Source organism: Talpa occidentalis, unplaced genomic scaffold (assembly GCF_014898055.3).
Source record: "Talpa occidentalis isolate TD23 unplaced genomic scaffold, MPIMG_talOcc4v2.1 talOcc4.3, whole genome shotgun sequence".
NCBI classification, from domain to species: Eukaryota; Metazoa; Chordata; class Mammalia; order Eulipotyphla; family Talpidae; genus Talpa; species Talpa occidentalis.
The window spans coordinates 48,763,527-48,790,925 of NW_023603184.1; the positions used below are offsets into that span (position 1 = coordinate 48,763,527).

The window sequence follows — 27,399 nt, forward strand, 5'->3', positions numbered from 1 at the left end:
CAGAAATGGCTCACCCCTGCCTATGACAATGGCAGCCGCTGGTGGAACTGAGAACTCACTTAAAACATCAATCACTTCTGCCTGGGAGTCCCTTTGGAAACACATAGATATTAAAATGTCCAGTAGTCCTGGTGACTTATTTAAGAGCCCCTTTTACACGTCAATCAACCTTCTGCACAGAAAATTAAATGACACACAAGTTTAGGGTTAAAACTGTGAGGCATGGTTGCTTTGCCCTGAATTTTTTTGAAAGGTGTTATTTCTACCTTTCCAGTTTGCATAAACATAAACCTATTAAAGGATAAGTGTATCATCTATCAGTTGTTTATCGTAAAGATTTATTGAACAAATCAGTGTTAGGATACAGACCCCTATATCTCATGTAATAAGTATTGTAAGTATGACATTCCTCTAAGAACTCTAAGCAACAAAGGTCATGCTCATAGTTAAAATTTTAAAGTTTAACCTTTCCCCCATAGTTTTCAAGAATGTTCAGAATGTTTGATGCACTGACATTGGTTGACTTTGAGGAGAGTACACATAAAAACTCAGTGTGGCTCAAATTCTTTTAAAAAATTATCTCTAGACTCACAATATAAAGTAATCAATTAAGAAAAGGAATCATTCACTTATTCATTCAGTAAGTATCTATTTGGCACCTATTATCAGGCAAGGCACAATTCTAGATAATAGTTACCAGAGATGAAAACTAATGGAGCTTACATTTGGCAGGTCAGATGTAATTGTAAACAACAGTATGAGGAATGTGAGAACACATCAAAAATAAAACTGCAGCATAATGCAACCAATTAAAATATACAATTTGTCATCATATCCTCAAACTACCCTAAAATTGCAAAGGCATAAGTAAATAGGGACAACAAAAGTTAGAAGGCGCCTGCCTGCTGATCTGACCTAACGGTGCCAAATGTGACCTTTGCCTTGACATTTACAAAGACTCCCATTTCTCTATCTGACAATTGGTTACAAGGTTTGGTTTTAAAAACATTGCAATATTCATCTTTTAAAACTCAGAATAACTTGTTACTCACTTATATGACCTTCCACACTTCATCTTTTAAAAATACATTTGAGGAGGTTAAAAGAAAATCAGATTTTCTTTTCCTGTATTTTATTGCATCAAATCATTCCTGCAGGTAACTATAGATATGATTTCAGATAAATGGCAGGTCTGGTGCTGGAGGTTCTTGTTTATAGGTATTGTTTAAATAAAAATCTAGGTGATAAGGTGTGATGCTAGGTTGGTAATAGCTTTATGTCAAACATAATCACTCACATTAAAAACTTTTAATTAATTTGAAAGAACATGGATCTCAGAGATTTTTGTATGCAGTTATTAACTATATCAAAAACTCTGTATTTTTCATTTTGGAGTGGATAAAAATTGAGTATTATTTTTGGTTTCTCTTTCTTTTCTTTTTCACCTAAAGTGAGACAAATGATAACCAAAGCAGATCCCAAAGCAGGATTCAAGATGAGAATAATCTCAAATCCTGAATTAACTAGTACGTGTAAATGTGTTTGTTATTTCTGTCAACTTCTCTGTTTCTTACCTCTCCCATGTCCCATGGCTTCATAAGTTTCTTTTGAATATAATTCTTTTGTATATTATTAGTATATATTACATTTTGTATATTGTTCCCTGTGAAACCATCACTTGGATGCATTATAAACAATCCTCCTCACCTCCTACAAGTGATTTAAACTTTTATGAAGAACAAGTAAAATGCCCATCATATATCAGTGAGGGAATCTTCTTTTCACACCTTTCTTTCTATAAACAGTGCATTCTGAGTACCTTTGGCAACACAACCCACAACAGCAGCCAACCATGATGTTTTGCATTCACTTCTGCCTGAAAACAGTGCAACAGCAATAAAAAGAAATGCCACTAACATCATTTTTCTTACCAGGCATGAATTGTCACTTTTGTAACTGGAAGCATCTGGGAAAATAGTTATTTGTAAACCTTCCTACAGCTGAGTATTCAATGTCAGCTTCCCAGTGGACGAATATGGGGTATTCTAAGACAAGCACATATCCTAAAATTCTCTTTGCCAAATAAATACTACTCTCTACCAAGTTGCATCCAAATGAAGGAGCTCATAGCCCAATCACTGAGGTGGTTCTGGAGCAGACTCTAAGAATCCAGTACAAATAATCCGTCCCAAAGCCAAGAGTCAATGCAAAACTGGGATGCCAATGAATAGGACCACTGTTTCTTAATGGGGGGTGCTATTGACAGTCTGGGCATACAATTGTGAATGTTGTCTCATACTTTACTGGGTACTTAACATCCCTGGCCTCCTCCCACTAAATTCCATTAGCTTTTTCCAGTCATGGGGAAACCAACAAAAATGTGACCAGACAGTTCTAAAAAGTGCCTGGAGGATGGCACTTCTCCTGGGACCCCACCACGCAAGATACAGCAATAATGATGTCTGGTAGAGAAATCAGGAAGAGAAATGATAAGAAGTGATAAAGTTAGCAATAGATGGGGAAAAGACTGAAGGTTTTTAATACAGGGTAACTCAAAATGCTATCTAAGATCGCTTAAGTTTTCCAAAATGGGGTACATTTTCAAAACATCCCCTTTTTTAAACATACATTTTTAAACTTCCACATTAATTAATGCATGCTTCTGTTTTCATATTTGGTTGCTTTACGGAATTTCTCATTGCCTCTAAAGAATTATTCTACCCTCAACATTAAATGAAACTGCTACTACTCTTATCTCTCTGTCCTTAAACAAGATAATGAAACTTTCTTAAGTGGAAAGGTCTCCAAAGGAAACAAAAAATAAAGGTTGTGTCTACACCAAATTTCCTGAATTACATGCATACTTCTAAAACATGCCAACACCAAGCACTCAGGAAAAAAGGCTCTATGGGTAAGGGTATATCGGACTGAATGAAAGGCAGAAAGGAAAATAATGCCTGCGGAGACTACGTTCTCTTCTGGGAGCAGAGAACTTGAGCAGGAAGAATGAAATTTTCTCCTATGAGTGAGAAAGTGATGTGAGAATTTACACTCGGAGAATAAGGCAGGTTAGGAAAGAAGACTCTGGCATGGGCATTCACCAAAAGCAGAGAGAAGAACTGAAGAACTGGAGTTGGCCCAAGTATGAAGAAATCCCTGCTCATGCTTTTAGGTTGAACTTTGAATTTTGCAGACACTTTAAAGAATATCTTTAATCACACCATAATATTGGGGGGGTGGCAGGGAGAGAACATTCTGTGTGCTTGAATTTGTCCCTTTTGGGCAGAGAATCTTGATTGTTCATTAAATAAACATTTTCTACTTAACTAATGAAAATTAAAAAAAAAAAATCTTGATTGTAAAACTCAGCTGAGTCAACTTAGTGAAGGTATATTTCTTTACTAGAATTTACAATACATCCTTAGGTGACAAAAAGTTTTGTTGAAGATGACTAAATTCACAGACCTAAAGGAAAAGTATGTCAGAAATTTTAAAGAGCATTTACTGCTCACATACCAATCTCCATTTTTCCATTTCTCCTCACTAACTACTGTTGATACCCCTAAACTTTTATCATTAGATGAAAAATACTGGCAGTTCAAATCCTTGACCTACAGCAATCAAAGCTAAGATGTTAACTTCTTACTTCAAAGAACATATTTAAATTACAGTCTTACTCAAAATGTTATTCACTTAAATACTGAGTTTTTTATTTTTTTAAGATTTTTTTTTATACAATAGCTGGGGTACAGGCCAGAGGCGCAGGAGGGTGAGAGGATTCACCAGAGACAGAGCAGGGAGCAGAACAGGCAGACTGACTGAAATACACTGCTGAGGGGAGCAGCGGGCGAGTCAGGAGAGGTCTGCCGCACCATGTGGTAATCTCCCTGGCTGGCTGGGATCGAACCTGTGCTGCAGAGGCTGCAGACAGCTTCACAGTGCTGTGCTCAACCCTCCACGCTACCAGGGAGGCCCTGAGTTCTTATTTTGATTGAGGTAACACTGGTTTACATTATATGTGATTTAGACGTACAGGATCACACCCTTCAGGTGTGTGTTACCAAACCACGCCCACCACTAAGCCATGGAAAGTCCCCCACCACAGTCCATTGTGCCCCCACCCCATTGTCAGTACATTTCTTCTGAGAATTTATTTCATCCATTACTCTCAGCAGGATGTAGAAACAACTGAGGGATGCTCACTGCTGTGTTTCTAACCTGAATGCTCAGTGTCTGGATCTGCATTTGCTTTGGAGAATCTGTGTTCGGTGGTAGTCTAATTTCTTTTGGCAGGAAATTGAAAATTTTGCAGAAACATGGGTACTGTGAGAGTTCTCCTGGAAAAACATTATGCATTACCTTATACCTCCAAGCCCAAAGAGGAATGTTTAACTAATTCATCCCCAGTATCATGCTGAGAATAATGGCAAATGGCAAATGCTAAGCTCTTCACACATATGATGTGTGCATTTTAGAGTAGTTTTCCTCAATATCAAAGCACAAACCAGGATAAATATTCACTTTCTTACAAATCTAAGAAACAGTTATATCGTTATAGACAATTCTAGAGGAAAAATGATTTAGAAGGGTAGGTTCATACACTTCAGGTGTATGTTACCAAACCACACCTACCACTAAGACATTGAAAGTTCCCAACCATAGTCTATTGGGTTTGTCTTTTTTGGACACAAGAATCTTGATTATAAAACTCTTCAAGTCTGGTATTAGAAAGTCATCTCAGTTAAGCATTTTCTGGTTAAGATTGGGACATTTATGTTATTTAGATCTTAGAGTGATGGATTTGTCGAAATGGGAATAAAAATCATTGTTTATCACAATCATTTTTTTACCTTCTATTTAAAAACTAGATAATATAAATAGAAGGTAAAAATGAGTGAGATATTTATATGAAATAAAAAGGGCTAAATGTGAAAATATAAAATTATGCAAAAGTGTCTGTGGAAATTTTTAAGCATTTTCTGTTTTGAAATCCTAAGGAAATTCAAATGTAATGTTAGCAATGGGTAGTCATTCATGTAACCTTGATCAACAACTTTTAACTGATTGTATACTAACTTCAGAATCATTTCCAGTAATACTTTTTAAATTGATCCATACAAGGTGGAAGATGAAGCAAGTACTGTTTCAAGAAGTTTTTGTTCTGATCCCAACCACTTTTATTTGCTATTTTCATTAGCAAGTTGAGATGGCAAAATGGAAAGCATACTATTAACCTCACAGAGACCAGCACTCTGGCAAAAATAGTTTGCATACTAAAAGGAAGAGATTTTACCTGAAATGACTTCGAAAAGTTACACAACTACTCAGAAAACAATTTAATTAACCACATTTTTTTGTAAGCATCCAATGACTTTCCTGCATGTAAAAAAGTAGACACAATGTGAAGACAATACAGAATAATGCAAAAGGTCATGAAAGTCAGAATCAGGTAAAATTGATTTTAATTCTTGGTTTTGCATCTGACTCTCTCTGTGAGGCAGAGAAAATTGGTTAGTTCCTTAAAGTTTCAAGTTCCCTCCCTAATTGTAAAATGGACATAATACAATACCCATGTCAGAATGACTGTGTAAAACACTGCCTGACACACAGGACATAGATATTCATTTCATGCAGCTCCTGTTATTAGCAATGAAAACCATCACCATCACATCAATCCTTTTGGATCAGTGTTACAGAGATTTAATGGTCTATTCATCCTAAGGACTAAATGGATTTCGAGCCATTACCAGGGAGAAAACTTACGCACTGGTAGAATGACTCAATGATATACAATAAATATAAGGAAAGACAGTCCTCTTAGAAATTCAATTAAATCAACTCCTCAAGAATTGATTGAGCACCTACTATTCACAAGGTATACTGTGTGGGTTCAGGAGATTTAAAGCTTTGCAAAACAAGGGTCTTCTTCCCATAGGGCTTATAATATAGAGACTCAAAAACATATAAATCCTTTAGAGGCGTTTCAAAGGCCAGGAAACATCAGCTTCATCTGGGAAGGTCAAGGAAGAATTTCAAGAATGGGTGACACTGAAATACAAGCTGGGGTTAGCTGATAGTGTACAAAAAGGTTTTAATCATTAATTTTTGTAAATTATCTCTTCTCCTGCCTCATACCCCAGATACCCCCTAGGGCTACTTTCAAATGTCTCATGTCTCCTGGGGGCTTGCATTTTTATAATACAGGGAAAATATGTAGACATTGACTATCAAAATTGAAGGAGAAACAAAACAATCAATCCTTTCCATTTCTGTCAATGTATTTCCTACCAATCTATTCTGACTTGTGAGTGTGAATGAAAAAGAAAGAACATGGTTAGAATTTTTTTTTAAGATAAATTCCAGACCTGTGCCTGCTTTGGGAAGCACAGAGAACAATGTCCATGCTAATTTTCAATCATCTGTGGTTTCCATTGTCAGAAATGATTTGGATATTGACCACAGTCTCAAGTCATCAAATTATTTTGTGTATATTCTGTATAATATTTGAAAGTATATAAAAACAGTATTAACATAGAAGAAGTCAAGCTACTTCATTTGTCTGGTATTTGTCATCACCTTAATGAACCAGATCACTTGGTTGGGAAGCAATAATTTATTATTAGGGGAGGATAATAAAGAATGTTTAATGGAATATATTTGTATTCATAAATCTTTGCATAAAGACTTGTTAAACCTGGTTAGATAGCCAATGCAAAAAATTAAGCATAATAAGGAAGAGTTTTTGGATATTTTCTCTAACATATAGATTATATACTATTAAATTTGGTTAAATTATTCATCTTTATTTGATGTAAAACTTCTATCTATCTAAGACGTCCATAGCTCAGATTCTAACTCAGATTTCAATGTCAAACAATCCCAAAAAGAAGAGATATAAAATGGAGAGAAGAAATTTCCTTAATGAAGGATTAGTTGGTGTAGACTCTATACAATATAGTCATTTTTTATGTTCAATGTATTTTCAGTTATACAACGTCCAATTCATATTTTAGGTTCTGCTATGCAAGAGATACCGAGCTCTTTTTAAAAGACACTGAAAAGCACCATCTGTTCATATTGAATAAAAAAATAACTTGCTAATCATAAAATTTGCTCTCCAAAGAAGTCTACTGGAAACATCCGGGTGTGGGGTTATAATTAAAAATGAAAGCAAAACATCCTCTCTTAAAAGAAATGAAACTTTCAATTCAAACTTACTTGATGGCTGATTTTAAAAGTGAGAATGCTGGCATTTATAGATATTGGGAAAATCTTGGGATTTGGAATTTATCACTGAGCATCTGGTTATATTCAAACATAAAGAAAAAAAATTAAATAGCAAAAAATCACTAAAGGCCTAAAAGAGTTCATTACAACTAGGATGCCTCAATTAATTCTGTATGTTCTTCTGATGTGAATTTTATCTGTTTCCATTGGAAACATGCACATTAATGCACAAGTTTGGGGACGCATGCACTTAATCTAGTCTAGTCCACATAGGAGCAAGATAGGAACCAGAAAATAAGCATTAAAAAAGCATTTTGGGGGGCCTCCCTGGTGTTGCAGGGGTTAAAGACAGCACTATCAAGCTATCCACAGCCACTGCAGCACGAGTTCGATCCCTGGCCAGGAAGCGATCCATATGGCACAGGAGACCTCTCCTGACTCACCCGTTGCTCCCCTCAGCAGTGATTTCAGTCATTATGCCTGTTCTGCTCCCCACTCTGTCTCTGGTGAATCCTCTCACTCCCCACAGCTCTGGCTTACACCCCAGTTCTTGTATGAATAAATAAATAAGTCTTTTTTTAAAAAAAAAAGCATTTTTCCATCAGGTGGGAGAAAGATAATAACTTTCCACATTTCACCTTTTGATTACTAAATTTGGGAAAACTGAACATCAAACAGCTAAATTACTTGTCCACTGTCACATTTCTAGAGATCTACAGAGCAAGAGTTCAAAACTAGGTCTATCGGCCTCTCTTTCTTATGTTTTTTCATTGAAACAGATTATGTCCTAGGATACCTAATGGGATGTTTGTTTCTCTCAGTTTTCTCAGAGTGACCACAACAACTGCTGCAACTAGTCATAATCACCCAACTGGATAGGGATTATGCTAAGCAAAATAAGAAAAAAAAAGATAAATACTAGATGGTATCACTTTCATGTGGAATATAGAGAAATCAAACAAAGTGTCAAAGATAAACTTTATGCTAAGCAAAATAAGAAAAATAGAGAAAGATAAATACTAGATGGTATCACTTTTATGTGGAATATACAGAAATCAAACAAAGGGTTAGACAAAGATAAGCCTTAAAACCAAACCCTGAAAGGCTACCACAGATCTATGTCATCCAAGAGGGTGGGGGTGAGAGGAAGGGGAATAAAGCGTAATGGGATGTGGTGAAGAACTCTGGGCGTTGTGATGGAGGGAGATAGGGGAGAAACTATATTTTCAAAATATTAACAAGGATGTGAAACAATGGCACTTCATTAATGAAAAATAAAATAAAATAAACCAAAGTTCCTCATAACAATCCAGTATTTCAAAGACAATTTCTAAGAGTTTGAGAAGGTTTCTCCAAAACCCCAAAATAATGTCTTGGAAAACAATATGAATAACAACAAAAGATTAATAGTTTGCTGCTCTTAATTTGTTCTATTTTTATTTAATCTCCTCTCATCCCCCAGTGGCATCCCACCTCCCAGCCAAGCCTGTGATAGCCCATTTCATGTTGATTTTCAGTCAGAAGTTTCTCTTTTGCATTTGTTTTGTAATTCCCGGAAGAATTATTTTCTTTTTAATTTTAGCTTCCATCCTCCATTTCTTCTTCTTTTTCTTTTGTATATTTTTTACATTTCTTTTCTTTTCTTTTTTTTTTTTTTTTTTTGGTGTGTGGGACCCTTGCAGGTGGCCAGGGAATGAATAGGCACTGCAGAGGCTGCGGGCAGCCTCGCAGCCCAGTGCTCAACTACTGCACTACCAGGGGAGGCCCTCTTTTACATTTCTTTATCTCCAGGGAAGATCAGTAGCAATCCTGCCCTTCCCTCCTCATCACTCTTCTCACTCCTCTCTCCCTCTAGCCTTTTGGATGCCTGAGGTCCATGGTGAGCTTTCAAGGGTTGGTTTTCATGTTTGTGCTTGTCTGACCTTTGTTAAGTTTCTCTATATTCCACATAAAAGTAACAACATTGGTATTTCTCTCTCCTTGGCTTATTTTGCTTAGAATTATCCCTACCAATTCTTTTGGGTTTACAAAATTGTGTTGGTTTTAGAGATATAGGATCTCCCCTCTTCAAGTGTTGTTAACCATCCTACACCTACCACCAAAAACCCCCATAGTTCTCTACCCTAACCCATTGTGCTCCCTCCCACTTTGCTATCTTCTCTTCCCCTCCCTTCTGTTAGCCTTGGGTTCACAGTCAAATGAATAACAAATTCCTTCACTCTTCCTGTGAACATCAACTAATCTTGGCTTAAATTCTTTGGCCCTTACTAAATTGACTAGGGAAGCACTGAATATAGTAATATATTGATGAGTAGCTAGTTTGTATGATCTAGAGCTTGGGTTTTGATCAACCCTTTAAGCTTGCCTTGACCACAGCTGGAAAACTTCTTAGTTTCATTTGGATTTAGTGTGAGACAGTGAACATTGGAGTCTTCCACGGGAGAGTGAAGGTGGGTGGGTCATATGTCTAATATTTTCTATCCTTGACTTAAAGTCTCAAAAGTCACAAATCAATCTCAAATGTTTACAAAAGAAATTCCCCAGACACATTAGAAATTCTTATGTTCAGTTCACAAACGTTTATTTAGACTCTTTCTTAAGGTCTAGCTATAATGGCTTATCACCTGATAAAGGTGCAAAATAAAGACATGGCTCCTAACCTTCATAGTTACTTAAAAGAATAGGTGAGGGCCTCCCCAGTGGCACAGCAGTTGAGTGCTGCTCTGCGAAGCTGCCTGCAGCCTCTGCAGCTCTGGTTTGATCCCTGGTTACCGGCAAGGGTCCACATGGCGTGCAGACCTCTCCTGCCACACCCGCTGCTCCCCTCAGCAGTGTATTTCATCAGTCTGCCTGTTCTGCTCCCCGCTCTGACTCTGGTGAATTCTCTCACCCTCCCACACTTCTGACCTGTACCCCTGTTCTTGTATAAAATAAATTAATAAATCTTTAAAAAAAGAATAAGGTGATAACTAAGATGTCATGGAGTTGAAGTGTCAGGCAGTAGCAGAAAGAATAAACACTATTTGAGCACATGAGATGGCAATATGACTGAGGGACATGAAGCTCTGGGGGCTATAAAAGGCTTTGTGGTAAGGGTAAGACTTGAATCGGGCCTTAAGCTATTTGCAGTATTTGAATAAGCAAAAAGGCAATGGTGGTTGCAGGATGGAGCTTCAGCAGAATAAGTGGTATATTGGAAAGATTAATTGATCATTATTATAATTAACAATCACTCCTACAAAAAATAGACATTACCATATACAAAGAAAGGAACTAGAGGGAATGAAATTCAGATTTTGATGAAAGTCATCCTCCATCAGCACTCTTGGAACATAGCTGAGCAGAGGATGATAACAATAATTTCTCACAGTAATTATTGCTGACTAGATGATAGACACTGTGTTATCTAATTTAATTTTTTACAACTCCATAATTTAAGAAAAATTATTATCTCATTTTAGAAATAATGTGTTTGAAAAGGCAGGCAGAATTATCTCTATCTTGCCTTTGAGAGTGTAGATGAATTGTTCAGGACACTCAGCTGGGAGAAACTGAAGGTGAGACTGAAAGTCTATGAAGTGGAGGTCTTCTACAGCAAAACCTTTCTTATAATCAAAAACAGAGGTTAGCTGAGATGCTTGAAGATGATAGATGATAGATAGATAGATAAGTCTACATATATATATATATATATATATTTCTGTATATCCTTTGTTACTGGGGATAGATCTGGATAGCTACAGGTGATTTCCACCTTTCAAAGACACAAATATGATGAAGGAAGCAACAGACAACTGTGGTTCTCTCAATTGGTAGATTCTAATTTGGTCCTACATCTACCATCACAACTCTGGGCTATTTTAAAACCTTTGTTTCCTCAAGGTGCCAGGATAGTGTAATAAATCAATATTGTTTAGTGAAAACAGCTAAGATATAAATCTTGATGTACAAATGTTTAAAACCCGGATCTACCATTTACAAAACAAGTGACAGTGTTATAAAGTGGAGATTGACTTCTCTGCGGAGTTGCTATAGATTAGAGAAGAAAAAGAACAGTTGCCCAGCATAACATTTAGCACTTAGCGCATAGTCCATGATCCCTCATCTATAATTCTTATAACCAGATGCATTTTGAAATTCAGAAATTATATGGATTTTAGGAAGTTCAAAAATTCACATAGCATAAATACCTAACATCCCAAAAGAGTCTGAGATGGTATGCCATAATCAAATTTTCAAAAGTTCTACAATGAAATATATGGATAACGACACCATATCAGAGTGACTAAACACCTTTCAGAGTTACCTGCTATTTCGGGTCAAGTTTTGTTGCTAACTTAGTTTGCTGAAACTAGTGATGCCCAGTTTATTTTCTAGATACATATGGCAAAATGCTAATAGTTAATGGATTTAATTGAAGGGTATGTAGGACCACTTGAATATTGCATTTTTTCTCTATGCTTGTTTATTTTTTTAAAAAGCAATAACAAACTATACTTTCAGTACTTTTGAGGATCTTGAAATGTGGTTAAGAGATTGTAGACATATATGAGTTCACTAACTGATAGTTTCATTTCCCCGTGCTCTAAAAAAAGTACAGAAGATTCAGATTATCTCTCAAGAATCAAGAAAATGGTAATAGTACTTTCAGAAGATCAGGTCCTCCAGAAAACAGCATTTTGGGGATACCAATTAGTCATTTCTTATAAGACCCAAAGTTTGCCATTTTTAGTAATTTGATTAAGAAAGTCACACTGTCTGTTTTACAGCAATCATAAATGTGTTCTCTTGCCAGAGGAAATGGAACAGACTTTGTTCACTTACCCTTCTTCTACCCCCCAAATTTCCCTCCTATCTTGAATATCCCTGAAAAGACTTGACAGTGTGGTTTTTTCTGCTCTGATTCTAGACTCCCCACATTCTAACCATACCTATGATAGGGAAACCAGTGACAGACACCTTTCAATAGATCGCACCAGACAGTTTTACTGTAAATCCACAGGAGTTTTACTGAAGGTCTGTCCTAAAGTTTTCCATCTGGGCTGCAGACTGAGCTAAGATCAGGGATATATCCACATGCAGGCCACAAACTGAACTTCAGAGGTCAGTCTACATCTGGAGCCCAGCCATCCTTATAAACACTCAGCATGTGCCATGTGGGATGGTAGATCAGTGGGGGGTGCTATTTGGAAGTCTCCTCCTGGAATGTGGATTGCCTAGCAACAAGATCCTGCTTCTCTCCTACCTTTAGTTCTCAGGGCTTCTGCTTACTTACTTCTGATCCTAGATATTTTGTTGACATTCCTCACCAAGTTTTTCAGAAAATACAGGCACCTCAAAGATCTGTATGGTATGGTTATTTTAGCGATGTGGTGTCAATGTACATCTTAGATTTCTTTTTGCATCTTAACTATATATTTTACATACCAATACTTCCCTAGTAGTATTAAATATGCTATTTCTAAAAGAATATAGACTGTAGGCTTTCATTTTTGGACACACACACTTATACACACATGAAAGATTATAATGGAAAATAAAATAGCAGACTTTCTTCATGGTAGTGCTATCATGTTTTAAATTTTGCTTTTCTACATTTTAAAATGATCTATAATAAATTTCAATTTTGCAATAAGCATAAATCTTACCATAATATATATGTTATGCAATATGTAATATATATAAATAGAATAATATTATATGTGATATATAATGTCATATATAATATATGTGTTACTCAACATTAATGTATAAATAAGGTAATGGCAAAGGAAAAAAATGCACGCACACATACAATTTTAGATCTATGCATGAGGATTAAAAATGGAAGGAAATTATCAATGTATAAAAAGCTATCAGTAGAATGAAGAGATTTATTTCTCAAATGTGATACTTTTGATTTTACAATAACTAATCCTAAAGGAAAATAATACAGTGTTGGCATACTTACAGGCATATATTCAAAAAGGCAGACAGAATTATCTCTAGCTTGCTAACAAATGTCAAATAAACAGATTTCTGTACAAAATATATTTTGAGCACCGAGTTTATTGAGTTATCCCTCTGTCCATTTATTCAAAAAATCTGTCTGTGTAGCTACTTAATACTAGATACATGAAAAGCATTGTACATACAAAGATGCGTCACTGTGTTCCTGGTTTCAGGGAGGTCAGAGATGATTCAAAGCCAGGTTGATAAAAACTAATAACAAAAACCCTTTTCAATCAGAATGATGGAAACCATGATTTCCCATGGATCTTAGAGTCATCTACAATGTATTTTCTAATATTTATTTTATTTCTGTGATAATCTATTTAATAAAAGCAAGTTTTTCAGGATCATTGTAACAATACCCTATAGCTGAGTACAAAATCTTCAGTCTTTGTTTATGTTTGTGATTATAATAGCTATCATGTACTATTTAATTGTCATGGCTAAGGAGAAATGAATTTAAATATAAATGCTGTGTTTGTGCCCTGTGGAAGTCAATGGCTATAATGAGATATTTAGCAGTAATATGATTAGTGACAAATTGTCAGAGAATTGAGTCATCCTTGAATGTGCAGTATGTTGTGGTCATGACAAACTCAAAAGCTGTTAGAATTAGATCCATGTTGTGAGTAAAGACTTAGTTTTAGCAAAATATCATTCCTTCATATTCAATAAATATTACTAATATTAATTTCAACCCACTAGAAAGCAATTCTATGGGAGAAGGGATTTTGTCTTATTTGCTGCTATATACTTAGTGCTTGGCTCATAATAAATGTCAATTAAGCATTTGTTGAATGGATAAGTGAATGAATGAATGAAAGGATGGAGTAGTTTTAGTTCATATTCATTTTCTAAATTTATATTCCTTTATTGTTAAATAAAAGTTATACCTTTTTATGTTAATAAATGTTTAAACAGGATCCTATAGCAGGGGACTTGCAAAAATATTTATCCTTTAAGAGATTACATTTTTAAAAAGTATGGCCAGTTATTTAAGGCCATGGTTTTAATCCTAACTCCTTTCTCTTTGATGTCACTTACTTGATTCTTCCCCTTCTGCTTTTGGTTCATGTGATTTGAAGTTCAAAATTATCAACATGTCCTTGCCCATGCTCACTCTTTCTTTTCCTACACCTGTCAATTCTGGTTTCTTCCTTTACCCCACCCTCATAACTTAAGGTAGAAGAAAAGAGAAACTATAAATATATTGTAGTGAATTCCAAGATCAGTGGGAAAACAACCATACAAACTCGATTGAAAAATACAGCATTTTTTTTTTTTAATTGCCTTTCTCTCTCACACTGACTTGTAATAGACTTTAAGCTTGTTGAAGGAAGAAACCCACTGTTTTTGGTCTAAATGAAAATAAAATAGTTTTTTTTTATTGTCCCCAAATCACCCAAGTAACAAAAAGAGGCTCTAGGGTCACAGAAACCAGTTACAAATCCTAACTCCACCATTCATTTCTATACTACATGTCAGAACTCAAGTCGGACAGTTAAAGAACTTTGATGTCTAGAATTCTTATCAATAAAATATTCAAGCACTTAGGACAATACCTGGCAAAAGGCTTGAGAAAGGCACATACTTCAGAAGATCTCATTCTAGCAGAAACTCTTTCCCATGAGGTGTTTATGAAACCAAGGGTCATGCCTAAGTGGGGCCCACGTGCCACCCCACCATAAACTGGACCCTGAATCACCAGCTCAACTGGTCCTGCCCAGCAACCTAACCTAACCTTCCCTTCACTTCCCTTCCCTGATTCTAGACCATGGCTTTGATGTGCTCACCTCCACGACTGGGAGTGAGTCTCAGAGAGTGTCTCATAAGCATGTGCTGTGCTGTCATAATCCAAACAGTGAACCCTGAATTAGTGCTGGGAAAGCCTGGAGGGGAGTACATTCTCCCAGCATTACTTCCTTATAAATGGAGCTCCAGAGAGCCCGAGAAATCATTCAGCTAGTTTTACTCTGAGTTTGATTTTCCATGTTCATTTTGAAAGAGTATTTGTTGAACTGGGAAGATTAAATGCATTCAGTAATAGCTTGTTAGCATGATTTAATTCTTTAAAACATTTAATACATGGCCTTGGTTTGTACTTTTGTTTCAAGTCCTACAAATGTTATGAGTAGATGTGCCTGGGACAGAATAGCTGCAAACAAGTAGATATTCTTATAATTATTGTCCAGAAGTTTATTGTATGGCTAATTAATAAGCATTTGTTGGAAACTCTTAGTTCAGAACACTATCCTAGGCATATGTGGGTGATAAAAATGAAATAGAAGAAAAAGCATATACTTCTAGGTGCTTCTGACCTGATTGGATACTATAAATTATATGCATAAGAAATTTAAGAATAATCTCTGAAGGGTACAGAATTTTATGAAATCAATTTTCTTCAAGGATCATAGAAAACAATCTCAATTGAATTATACTCGCTGGTGTTCTATAAATCCATGTACATGATGTCATCCTTTCTTTGCTTGATTAGATTTTCTCATCTCTTAAAGGCTCTCAAGTCTAATCTCCTGGGTAAAGTCTCTTGACTTCTCTCTTCCACCCTCCATTTCTCTTCTCTGAGCTAATATAATCAAGGTCATCAGCAAAACTTTTGCTTCTAATTATTTTTTAAGTGTTTCATGTTAATTGGTCTGTGTTCCTATGGAGACAGTTTTACAGAAGCAGAAATCTTGTCTTGCATTTCACATCTTTAATTTTCTATAATTTTCCCTTTTCTTCAGATCTACCCAATCTTCTCCCCATACTTCTTATCCATAGTCACACTGTGGAAATTAATCTGTCCCTCCGTTATTCTTGTAAAGTGATCTGTTCAGCATGCACTTTAGCAAGCATACACCCATGCACATGTACTCAAACTTCCAAGTCTACATTTAGTGGAGTACTTAGTAAAGAATGGCTCCTAAGAAACAGCACACAAGAAAAAGAAGTCCACATTCTTGTCCCAACAAAGAGGCTAATCAGATGTGAGAATTGTCTGAGTAAATATGAAATTCTGAAGTAGAGAAGATTTTGAAGAGGAGAGTAGTCATATTGTTGGAAGGAGCAGGAGGAAACCACTGCTAGGAGCTAGGTCCAACTATCCCCTGCATCACATGGATCAGGTAAGGATGACTCTTTGACTTGTGTGTCTTGAGGTGGAGGTAGATGGTTCACTGCTTAAATCACATACTGGAGTAATCTGCCTGTGAGTCAGTATGAATGCTGTCTACAACTTATGCCAATATTTCACCACACCACAGCAACTGAGGTCCCTTGCAAACTTGAGTTCCATGCCTTCTCTGTTTTAGCTTTGTCCTGTATTACTCAGTCCTCCCAAGGAAAAGGGCTCCATAGGAAGTGACTGTTTTGTTTCTTCTTGAATCCTTAATGCATAGAAGAGGTGTCTTGCAAATAATAGGTTATCAATGACAAGCAATTTAGAAAGAGCACAGGCTTTGAAATCAAAGATCAGATTGGATTTGAAAATTGGTTTCATCATGTAACTATGATTTTGGATAAATTATTTAAACCTTCTTATGTAGATAGATAGATAAAGTAAATAGAATCATGCTATATATTTTCTTCTCCTTCTTATGTACTATTGTTATTAAAATAAAAATAGTTATGGGCTTCTGGTTGCATACATATAACAATACAAATGATCATTACACATAATTAAAACCTACTTTGTTTCTTCCCCAATTTGTACATGATCAACTTTGTTAAAGAAAAAACGCTGTAGGGTTCAGCACAGAAGTGAGAAGAGAGAAGTAAACAGACATCTAATTAGATAAATCAGATAAATATCTTCTGTCCCCATGCTTCCACTGAAAATGTTCTTCCATATTAGAAAACTCCTAAATGCCAAATTCAGAAAAACTTCTTAATAATTATTCTCGTAGAGTAGAGAACTTGAAATCGTTGATTATCCTTTCCTGGAAACCGTTCCTTGGCTTTCACTTCCCTTTCTTCTGCCACTCTCGGTATCCTCTTCTGCCTTAAGATAATTTCCAAAGTACCAACATTATTGGATCATATAAGTCACTTATTATGTAAATCCCAGCTTATAAATAAAGCCACATCATAATCTATTTTAACTCCCCTGGAAATGAGGGCTAGCAAAAGAGAAGTAGGGAAGGAGGGTCTTCATTATTCAGGGGTAAATTTAAACAAAGAATTGACTGTATGCTACAGGATAAAGCTTTCCCAGGTATAACAAATTTACTTCCCTCCTCTTCTGTTTTACTCTATCTGGCACTCTCTCTTAGAATTTTTCTCACCTTACTCTGTATTTTCTTCTAAAAACATCTTTACTTAAATTCTATGGCCCAATTGAAATGTCACCTCCTCTGTATGTCTCTCCCAAACCCAGAAGGCTTAGGTTGAATTTAGTCACTTGCTCTTTTATGTTTCTATAGCATTCTATGTGTACTTATAGTACAGTAGTATAGCTATTATTACATTTCACATGAATTATTCATTCATATACCTGCCTCTCTCTACTAAACTATAAAATTCCTTGAGAGCTACAACTGAATTATATCATTTTTGTATCCTTAGCTCTAGTTCAGACGTGACACAAGGGAACTCATTAAAAGTTTTAGGAGTGAGAGAGTAAGTGAATGAATGAGCATTAAAATGAAGTATTAATAATGGACTTCAACTCTGGCCTACAGAATGAAACACTAGATAATCTGAGAATTAAATGAATAAAGCTGATGCTGAACAGAGAAAACATTAAAACCTACGAAAAATGTAAAAGTGAATATAAGATGGTTCTTCAAACACGAAACTCCATCCAGTATTATGTTCACCACACTTTGATGAAATTACAATAGATCTGAGAAAAGTTCACTGAAAGCAGTTTTATCTGCTATGGTTGACCTAAAGAAAATCTAATTGTGTAGCAAATGTTAAATCTGAGTCACCACCACAATTATTTCAACAATGTCGCCTTCCAGCTAGCCCACATGACTAAATTAAAAGACAAAGAACTAAAATTATTTCTAATCTCACTTGTATCTAGCAATTACTGGGGCTCAAGGGACTTCACTGTAGAACAAATAGTGGTAACATCTAAGATACATCTGACATTTATCTTTTATAACTTCCCTTTCTCCTGCCACTCTTAGTATCCTCTTCTGCCTTAAGATAATTTCCAAAGAACCAATATTATTGGATCGTATAAGTCATTTATTATGTAAATTTCATTTTATAAATAAAGCTACGTCGTAATCTATTTTAACTCCCCTGGAAATGCTAGCAAGCAAAAGAGAAGCAGGAAGGGTCTTCATTATTCAGAGGTACATTTAAACAAAGAATTGACTGTATACGACAGGATAAAGCTTTGCACTAGCTATTTCCTTTAAATATCACCGTGGGAAAATATACACTGGATCAGATTTTTCCAATGTTTAAACTGTTCTCTGGAAAGACATAGGCCCTTCTGGAAGCTTCAATAACTGAGTGAGACCTCTGGGGCAGCATTTGGTTAACTGCAGCCTCAGTGCACTCAATTGTACCCTAGTGGCCTGAAAGAGTTAATGCAGCATCTAGTGATACATGACTAACTCCTCCGGCATTATTTTTAGACGTTAAGAATCTGGCCTAGATCATTAAGAACATTTCATCTGGCCTTTGGTTTCCCACAATAATAAATGTTCTTACTTATTTTACAGAACTAATTATTAGTACAGAACTAATTATTAGTATATTTTATTAGAAATAATATTAAATATATTACTGAAACTTCTTCTATAGCTAGGCACATACCTAAAATTTCTCTTTCTCAAGTCATTTCAGTCATCAAGGATATAAATATGCATTTAAAAATATAGAATTGTATATAAAGTCTAACTCAAAAGTCAAAACCATCCTTATACTATGCAAATAAATTAAATATATACATCAATTCAATCTACAAATATTCTGTGGTTTATTGTATGCTCAACTCTGTACTAAGCACTGGGAATACAATAATAAGTAAAAGAATCTCTGTCTTCAAGACACTTTTACTCCAGTAGGGAAAGAGACTAGTAACTGGAGAATTAACTTTGGTATATAAAAGAAATCTATTCTTTATACTTTAACAATTTAAAAATCTCTATCAGTCAATTCTTTTATTAATATAATAAAACTTAGTAGTTAAATATGATGAAATCAATCATAGATATAGCATTGTATATATTCACAATATTATTCTTGGTTGTCATTTTCATAATGTGAAATAGCATAATCATCATGCATAACTGGATCACTAAAGATAAAACTAAATGAATTTAGCTCTTCAATTCAGTTTTCACACATTCAAAAATAATCTTGTGCAATAGACATGGAAATCCATTTCCTGGGAATTTTTCTCCTTAATTTATGCATTCAACATCTGATCTAAACAGGCTATTTAAGATTTTAAGAGATATTTTATTTTAAACCCTTGGTATCAAATCGTCAACCTCAGGATAAGTTTGTAACACACAGTACTCAAGGTCACTGTGTTTCATTATAAAAGTTAATTCCCTGAGGCTCATATTTTCCTTTTTTTTTCCTTCCTCTTTCCCTCCCTCAAATACTTACTTAGTTCCTATGTGAAACAGGTAATTAAATAAAAATGTGGTGTAAATGCTGTTAATATAAAGAGAAAAAATAACAAACATTAAGATAATTAAAATGAAGATATGTTGAGTCCCCATATTTTCAGCTTAAGAGAAAACAGAACACTGTAACATGTAATTTTATATAATAAATGTTATGGAAAATTACAACAATTTTTAGCGGGTACGACCAGAGTATGTAGGAGAACTGAGTATCTTCTAATAAGCCCAAGAATGCACAGGGGTCACAGACCTGAAAAGAGGGAGGATGTGGATAATGTAACTGAGTTTTCTCTGCAATCTTTGCTGACAATAGAATGGGAGAGGTAATAGCCAAGTCACCCACATCCTTTACTGAAGAGATGATGTTGGCTTTGAGCTTTGATACCAGATAGTCAATGTCCAGTCATGGATTTTTTTCACTCTCTGCTTGAGACATAGCAAAATGGAGTTTTTCCAGGTCCAACATTTAGTCAGAGTTACTTCAACAACCCACATAAAAATTTAAAAATGAACCCCTTTTTTCAGAGTTATGACAGAGTTAATGATAATTTCATATTTAGATAGTCTAATATTTATAAAGTGTTTTATAATTTACAGTGTTACAGTTGTTAGAGGGTCACTGTATTTATACAGTAGTCTGCAAGTTAGCTGTTATTACTCCCACTTTTCAGAGGAAGTTAACTACTGAAGATCATGGAAATTAAATTCCACATCAACAGATATCAAAGGTGAAATATAAATTCCTCATGTATTCTGATTCAAGTTTTATCATTATTTCTAATATAGCACACAGTTTTCTGAACAAGAATTTTTTTTTTGTTTCAAATTCATAAGAAATAAAAAGGAAGGTTGAATCTGCAACACAAATTACAAAACGTGATTTTTAAATATTTGGGATATGAGCATATGGGTGATAATAAGGAATTATTTTATTTTTTCTGTAGTCTTAATAAAAATATCTTCAATATTGATAATTAAAGTACAAGCCATGTACAGATTTTAAAACAAAATGGTTCATGAAAATTTTCTGGGCTTTCTTAGAATGACAGCCTTGTAAAATTCTTGAATGGAAATCTAGACTCAGGCTTTATCTCCCCAGCTTCATGGGGGATGACTCAGTGTAAAATACTTGCTTATAATTACTACAAATTCCCAGATGGCAAATCTGTGGCTGCAGTTGGAACAAACAAAACTAGGAACTCTGGCTCCTACTTTGTCTTGACAAAGGCTTCTTTTACCTAAACACTTGAAATGTTCTTTAAAAAAAAGAAATGCTGGTAGATTTTCACAATGTATCCAAGTTTACTGTTTATCTGCTTCAGTGTTTCCCATGGTTTTGTTTATTTCCCTTTTCTTATAGAAGATGAAAATCTTGATAATTTCTTGTGCCTGAAAAGTACATTACATTCACAAAATGCTTTCACATACAGCATCTGATTTGTTCTTCACAATAACATCTCTCCCTACAATGCTGCTCTCTCCTAAAGTTCTGTCAATAGCTTTATCTCTTTTCACTCTTCACTCTCTCTAGGAAATGTATTTCATACCTGTGACTTCAACCACCACCCATGGGTGATCATGTCCAAATTTCTATTTTCAGCTTAATTTTCATACTGGAGATTGAGACAGGCACATATCATTGCCTGCTGAGAAAAGTCCCAAGGTTTTATAATCAGTAACTAGTACTCATTATATAGAAACAGATTTTCTTTTCTAAATTGTTCCATTCAACTTCTCTGGAATAGCTAATAAACTGTAGTCTATCAATTAACCAAACTGAAAATACAAAAATCTCCGCTTCTCCTTCACTCATTCCTATACACAGTTATTAAGTTTTATTATCTATACCCTAAGTACCTCTTCATTAGGGTGCCCCTTCTCTTTCCCCAAGTTATTTTCATAGTCTATGCCCTTACCTTTCCCTTTTCTGAATAGTTATAAAAGCTCCTTAACTATTTTCCCTGTTTCCTAGCCAACACCACATAGAAGCTAATCTTCCAATTCTCCTACAAAAATGACCTTCCTAAAAACACAGACCTGGTCAGGATACTCCCTACTAAAAAACTTCAATTTCACTAGGCATAGTTACCCAAATTCCTCTGTTCCCAGATTTTGCTCTATATCATCCTACTACTGTATGTGTAGATAAGTCAATAGTAAAAACTAAAATACAAATGCCTCAATAGCAGAAACCTCTCTTATTCAGCTTTGTATGTCTGTTGGTTGCCAATGAACATCATCTTTTAATGTACCTATTTTGTTAACACAATACAATTTCAAATACCATAAGATTGCTGATAAAATTGATTTTCTAATAGATATGTGAAACATGCTCATCATAAAATGGAGCTTCCATGTGATCCAGCAATTCCACTCCTAGGTATTTACCCAAAGGACACAGAATCACTAATTCAAAAGGGTACCTATAAATATAGGCGAAACACTACGTGATTTGCACATCAAAGACATCTTTACAGACACATCACCCAAAGCAGTGATAGTGAAGGCAAAGATAAACAGCTGGGACTACATCAAATTAAAGAGCTTCTGTACAGCAAAAGAGACAATAACAAAAACAAAGAGAAACCCCACCAACTGGGAGAACATTTTTGCACACAACACTAATGATAAAGGACTGATCACAAAAATCTGCAAAGAGCTGATGAGACTCAACAACAAAGAAAATAATCCCGTCAAAAAATGGGCAGAAGAGCTAAAAAGAAACTTCTCTGAAGAGGAAATGCAAATAGCCAACAGGCATATGAAAAAATGTTCAACATCACTTGTCATCAGGGAAATGCAAATCAAAACTACCATGAGATACCATCTTACACCAGTGAGAATGGCACATATTAAAAAAACTAGCAATAACAAGTGTTGGCGAGGTGTGGAGAAAAAGGAACTCTTCTGCACTGTTGGTGGGAGTGCAAACTGGTCCAACCACTATGGAGAGCTGTGTGGAGATTTCTGGACCTACTAAACATAGAGCTTCCATATGATCCAGCAATTCCACTCCTAGGTATTTACCCAAAGGACACAGAAACATCCATTCCAAAGAACACCTGCACCCCTATGTTTATAGCAGCACTATTTACAATAGCTAAGCTTTGGAAACAGCCCAAACGCCCAAAAATAGATGACTGGATTAAGAAGATGTGGTACATATATACCATGGAATATTACTCAGCATTCAAAAAAGATAAACACATGCAATTTGCAGCAATATGGATGGCGCTGGAAGGGATCATGCTCAGCGAAATAAGCCAAAAAGAAAAAGAAAAATACTGGATGTTCTCACTCATAGCAGGAATCTAGAAAACTTAAATAAGGGACCAGAAAAATGAATAACTATAAGAAAGCGAAAATCAAAATCAACAAAAATCTATGAACCAGAGACACTTTTTGGGGGGTGAGGGGCGGGAGGGGAGGGATTGGGGTCAGAATGGGGGGTTGCAATTGTATGGGGAATATAAAAATAAAATTTATAAAAAAAGGGTACCTGTACCCCTATTTTTATAGCAGCACTATTTACAATAGCTAAGCTATGGAAATCTAAACCAAGTGGTGTTCATGTCTTAAGACAAACAGAAATAGCTGTCTACATGGAAAACACATATATAATTGTACAAGTAAACAAGAATTAGTTACTGAATTTCATCTACAAATTATTTTAATGAGAATCAAATTTGTAAGGTGTTAAAAGTAAAATAGCTCCTAGTAGATAGAAATTTTCTATGTGAATGTCAAAATATATAGTCAATAAAAATTCAACATAAGTTATACAAAATATTTTCAATAAATTACTAATTATATATGTGGTTATTATAAAATCATTCATATCATTAATATTAGATTTTATTAACAACAAAAAGTTGTTCTTTTCTTTTCAACAATGTGATATGAAAGGTAATTCACAAATGAATTCACAAATGACTCAAATGTGCATTACTGGGAAATATAAGAAATGAACCAACACAGGCAAAACTTTTGACAAAATTGATAAATATTAGAAAACAATATTAAAATTGTCTAGTTTAAAAATGATTCTTTGAAATGTGACCTATTATGCACTCTTGATGAAAGTGTAAAACTAAAAAAACTCTTCTAACCAGTAACTAGATAACACATACACAAATCTTAAAATGTTACACTATTTCCCCTTGTGTATAATGGTGCAAATTATTACAAATATATTCTACCAGAGCACTTTCTTATCCTTATTTCCAGATCACCTTTATCTAACACTTTAGTTGTAATTACATGTTGTGCTTATCTAGTTATATTGTAAAATATACCATGAACAAAGTAATATTCAAAAAACTTTTAATTTTTCCAGTCAAAAATCTTCAATAAATTTTCCATAATTGATGAAGTTAAGTAATAACTTCTCACCTATATAAATAAAACTATGGCCCAATTTATGTTTTCTGATCATTTTCTGCAAGATTATACTATATGGTTTCACATATGCTTGTAGTTTGCTGGTGCCCCACAGCCTGGGACCTCACTTCTACCGTTTCTGTCCCACCTCTAATGAGAAACACTGTTCTACACTAAAAGAATTTTGCAAACCTTATGCCCAAATTACAAACCCAAAGCTTTCTCTCTGTGTCACTGAAAAACATGGGCACCAGCAGTACCTATTTTGTTAACACAATAACTTAATTTCAAATACCATAAGACTGGTGACAAAATTGATTTTCTAATAGGTATGTGAAACATGCTCATCATAAAATGGAGCTTCCATGTGATCCAGCAATTCCACTCCTAGGTATTTACCCAAAGGACACAGAATCATTAATTCAAAAGGGCACCTGCACCCCTATGCTTATAGCAGCACTATTTACAATAGCTAAGCTATGGAAACAACCCAAATGCCCAAAAATAAATGACTGGATCAAGAAGATGTGGTACATATATACAATGGAATATTACTCAGAAATCAAAAAAGATAAACTCATGCCATTTGCAGCAACATGGTTGGAGCTGGAAGGGATCATGCTCAGCGAAATAAGCCAGAAAGAAACAGGAAAGTACTGGATGGTCTCACTCATAGCAGGAATTTAGAAAACCTAAATAAGGGATCAGGAAAAAGACTAATTATAATAAAGTAAAAATCAAAATCAACAAGCAACTATAAACCAGAGACACACTATGGGTGGGGGCGGGGGGAGTAGGATCAAAACAAGGGTGGTGGGAATTGTACGAGGACTACAACCAAGGTGAAAATGCATACATTGTGCAAAAATGAAAAATGATGTAAAAAATATATAAAACAAAAAAAAAAGTTCATCATAACTTATTATCAGGGTAATGCAAATACAAAACCACAACGAGATACCACTTCACACCTGTAAAAATGGCCCATATTTAAAGCAACCAGAACAACAACCAACACCTGGAACAAGTGCTAATAAAGGTCTGTAGAAAAAATACACTCTGCCACTGTTGGGAATGCAGACTGGCCCCGCCCTATGGAAAACAGTAGAGAGTTTCCTCAAAATACTAGAAATGAATCTGCCGTGTGACTCAGTTATTCTACTCCTGGTAATCTACCCAAAGAACACAAAACTACTAATTTGAAAGGAAATCTGCACTCCTATGTTCATTGCAGCACTATTCACAATAAGCAAGAAATGGAAACAAACTAAATGACCTGAACAGATGAGTTGTTCCAAAAAAATGTGGGAAAACAAACAAACAAACAAACAAAAAAAGCATGGTATATATGCATAATGGAATACTGTCAACAATTAAAAAAAGGAAGATAAACTCATGCCATTTGCAGCAATATGAATGGAGCTGAAGGGATATGCTCCACGAAATAAGTTAGAAGGAGAAAGATAAATATCAGCTGGTTTACTTATATGTGAAATGCATATAAGTAACAAAGAGAAACCAAACAAAGGATCAAAGACAAACCTTGAAAGCTCACCACAGATCTGAGGAGCCAGGAGTGGGGAGGGGTGAGAACAGCAGGGACCAGCACAAAGGACTATGGTGCCAGAGTACAGGAGCTCTGGTGGTGGGAGAGCTATGGTGACCACATCCGAAGGGAGAAATCACAGAATGTCCAAAATTGACAACATAACAATGTAAAATTAACACTGTAAGGGGGAAAAAAAAAAAGACTTCATTTAAAAAGAAACCAATTTAAATAGAGAAAATGAAAGATAAATGAAAAACAAAATTATTTCCCCTCATATTCTGTGTTTTTTAATGAATTAATTTTTAACTGAGGTAACATTGGGATATACCCATAAGGTATTTCACCATAAGCTATCTTACTGTAAAACAAAGCAGGAATACATACAATCACACAAAATCTATAATTAGATGAATTCTATAAGGCAAAACCCTCTAACCACCTTTCATGTCAAGATAGAGAACTTTGGGGCCTCCCCTGGTGGCGCAGCAGTTGAGCGCTGGGCTGCGAAGCTGCCCGCAGCCTCTGCAGTGCTGGTTGGATCCCAGGCAACTGCGAGGGTCCCACATGGTGCGCAGACCTCTCCTGCCGCCCGCTGCTCCCCTCAGCAGTGTATTTCGTCAGTCTGCCTGTTCTGCTCCCCGCTCTGGCTCTGGTGAATCCTCTCACCCTCCTGCGCTTCTGACTGTACCCAGTGCTTGTATAAATAAATAAAGAAATCTTCAAAAAAAAAAAAAAAGATAGAGAACTCTGTCAGCCACCACAGAAATCTTCACATTCCTTGGCCAGTCACAACACGCTTCTTTCCCTTAGAAGTGAATCCATCCTGACTTTATAGTAATACCTTTCCTATATATCTTCATAGTCTAGTCACCCAAGTATACAATCTTGTAAACTAAAAGTTAGTTTTATTTCTCTTACACTTTATAGGTTTCTACTCCATCCCTATATATTTTTCCTTATGATTAATCTGTGGGAAAATCCTGAGTCATTTAACCATTAGTTTCCCACAGCCTGGATTTTGCTGATTATAATCTCATGGTATAGTTTAAAAAGTCTTTAAAATTGATATTAATTTTTATTTTGTCTTAATTTTTATTAATTAATGATGTACCATATTTTACATCCTTATTTGTTTTTTCACAAGTAACAAAGAGAAACCAGTTGTGGTCACCATAGTTTTCCCCTCAGTTGTGGTCACCATAGTTTTCCCACCACCAGACCTCATTGTCCCCTCCCATAGTCCATTGTCTCTCTTGCCCACCTGCCCCAATTCTTCCTCCCCTGTACCTCCTGGATGCCTCAGACCTATCCTGAGCTTTCAAGGACCAGTTTTAAAGCTTGTCTTTGTCTGATCCTTTGTTTGGTTTCTCTATAACCCACACATAAGTGAAACAATCTTGTATTTAAAACCACTTCCAATAACAAAAATTCACTGAATCAGATTCCTGCAAAAACTGAAAATGTCTTGAAAAATTCTCATTTGGAAATTAAAATCTATCTTGCCTAATACTAGCTTTACAAATTCAGCACAAACAATTGTGCTAATGGATTCATATGGGATTCTAAATTATTTCATCGCTCAAATATTATATTTCAAATATTTGGCTTAGGAATACACTGCGGAGGTTTTGTTTTCTTTAGTAATATCTAAATTTC

The 27,399-nt window shown here is 35.3% G+C and overlaps 1 protein-coding gene across 1 annotated transcript in view; it reads right to left on the reverse strand.

The window, feature by feature from the left end:
• Positions 1-14,780: 14,780 nt before the first annotated feature.
• LOC129146611 (disks large 1 tumor suppressor protein-like) overlaps positions 14,781-27,399 on the reverse strand; it is a 652,699-nt gene continuing 640,080 nt past the window's right edge. The window contains exon 6 of the mRNA XM_054699574.1: positions 14,781-17,218. Coding sequence (XP_054555549.1) covers positions 17,147-17,218 — 72 coding nt within the window. The 3' untranslated portion in view covers positions 14,781-17,146. The remainder of the gene's footprint in view (positions 17,219-27,399) is intronic.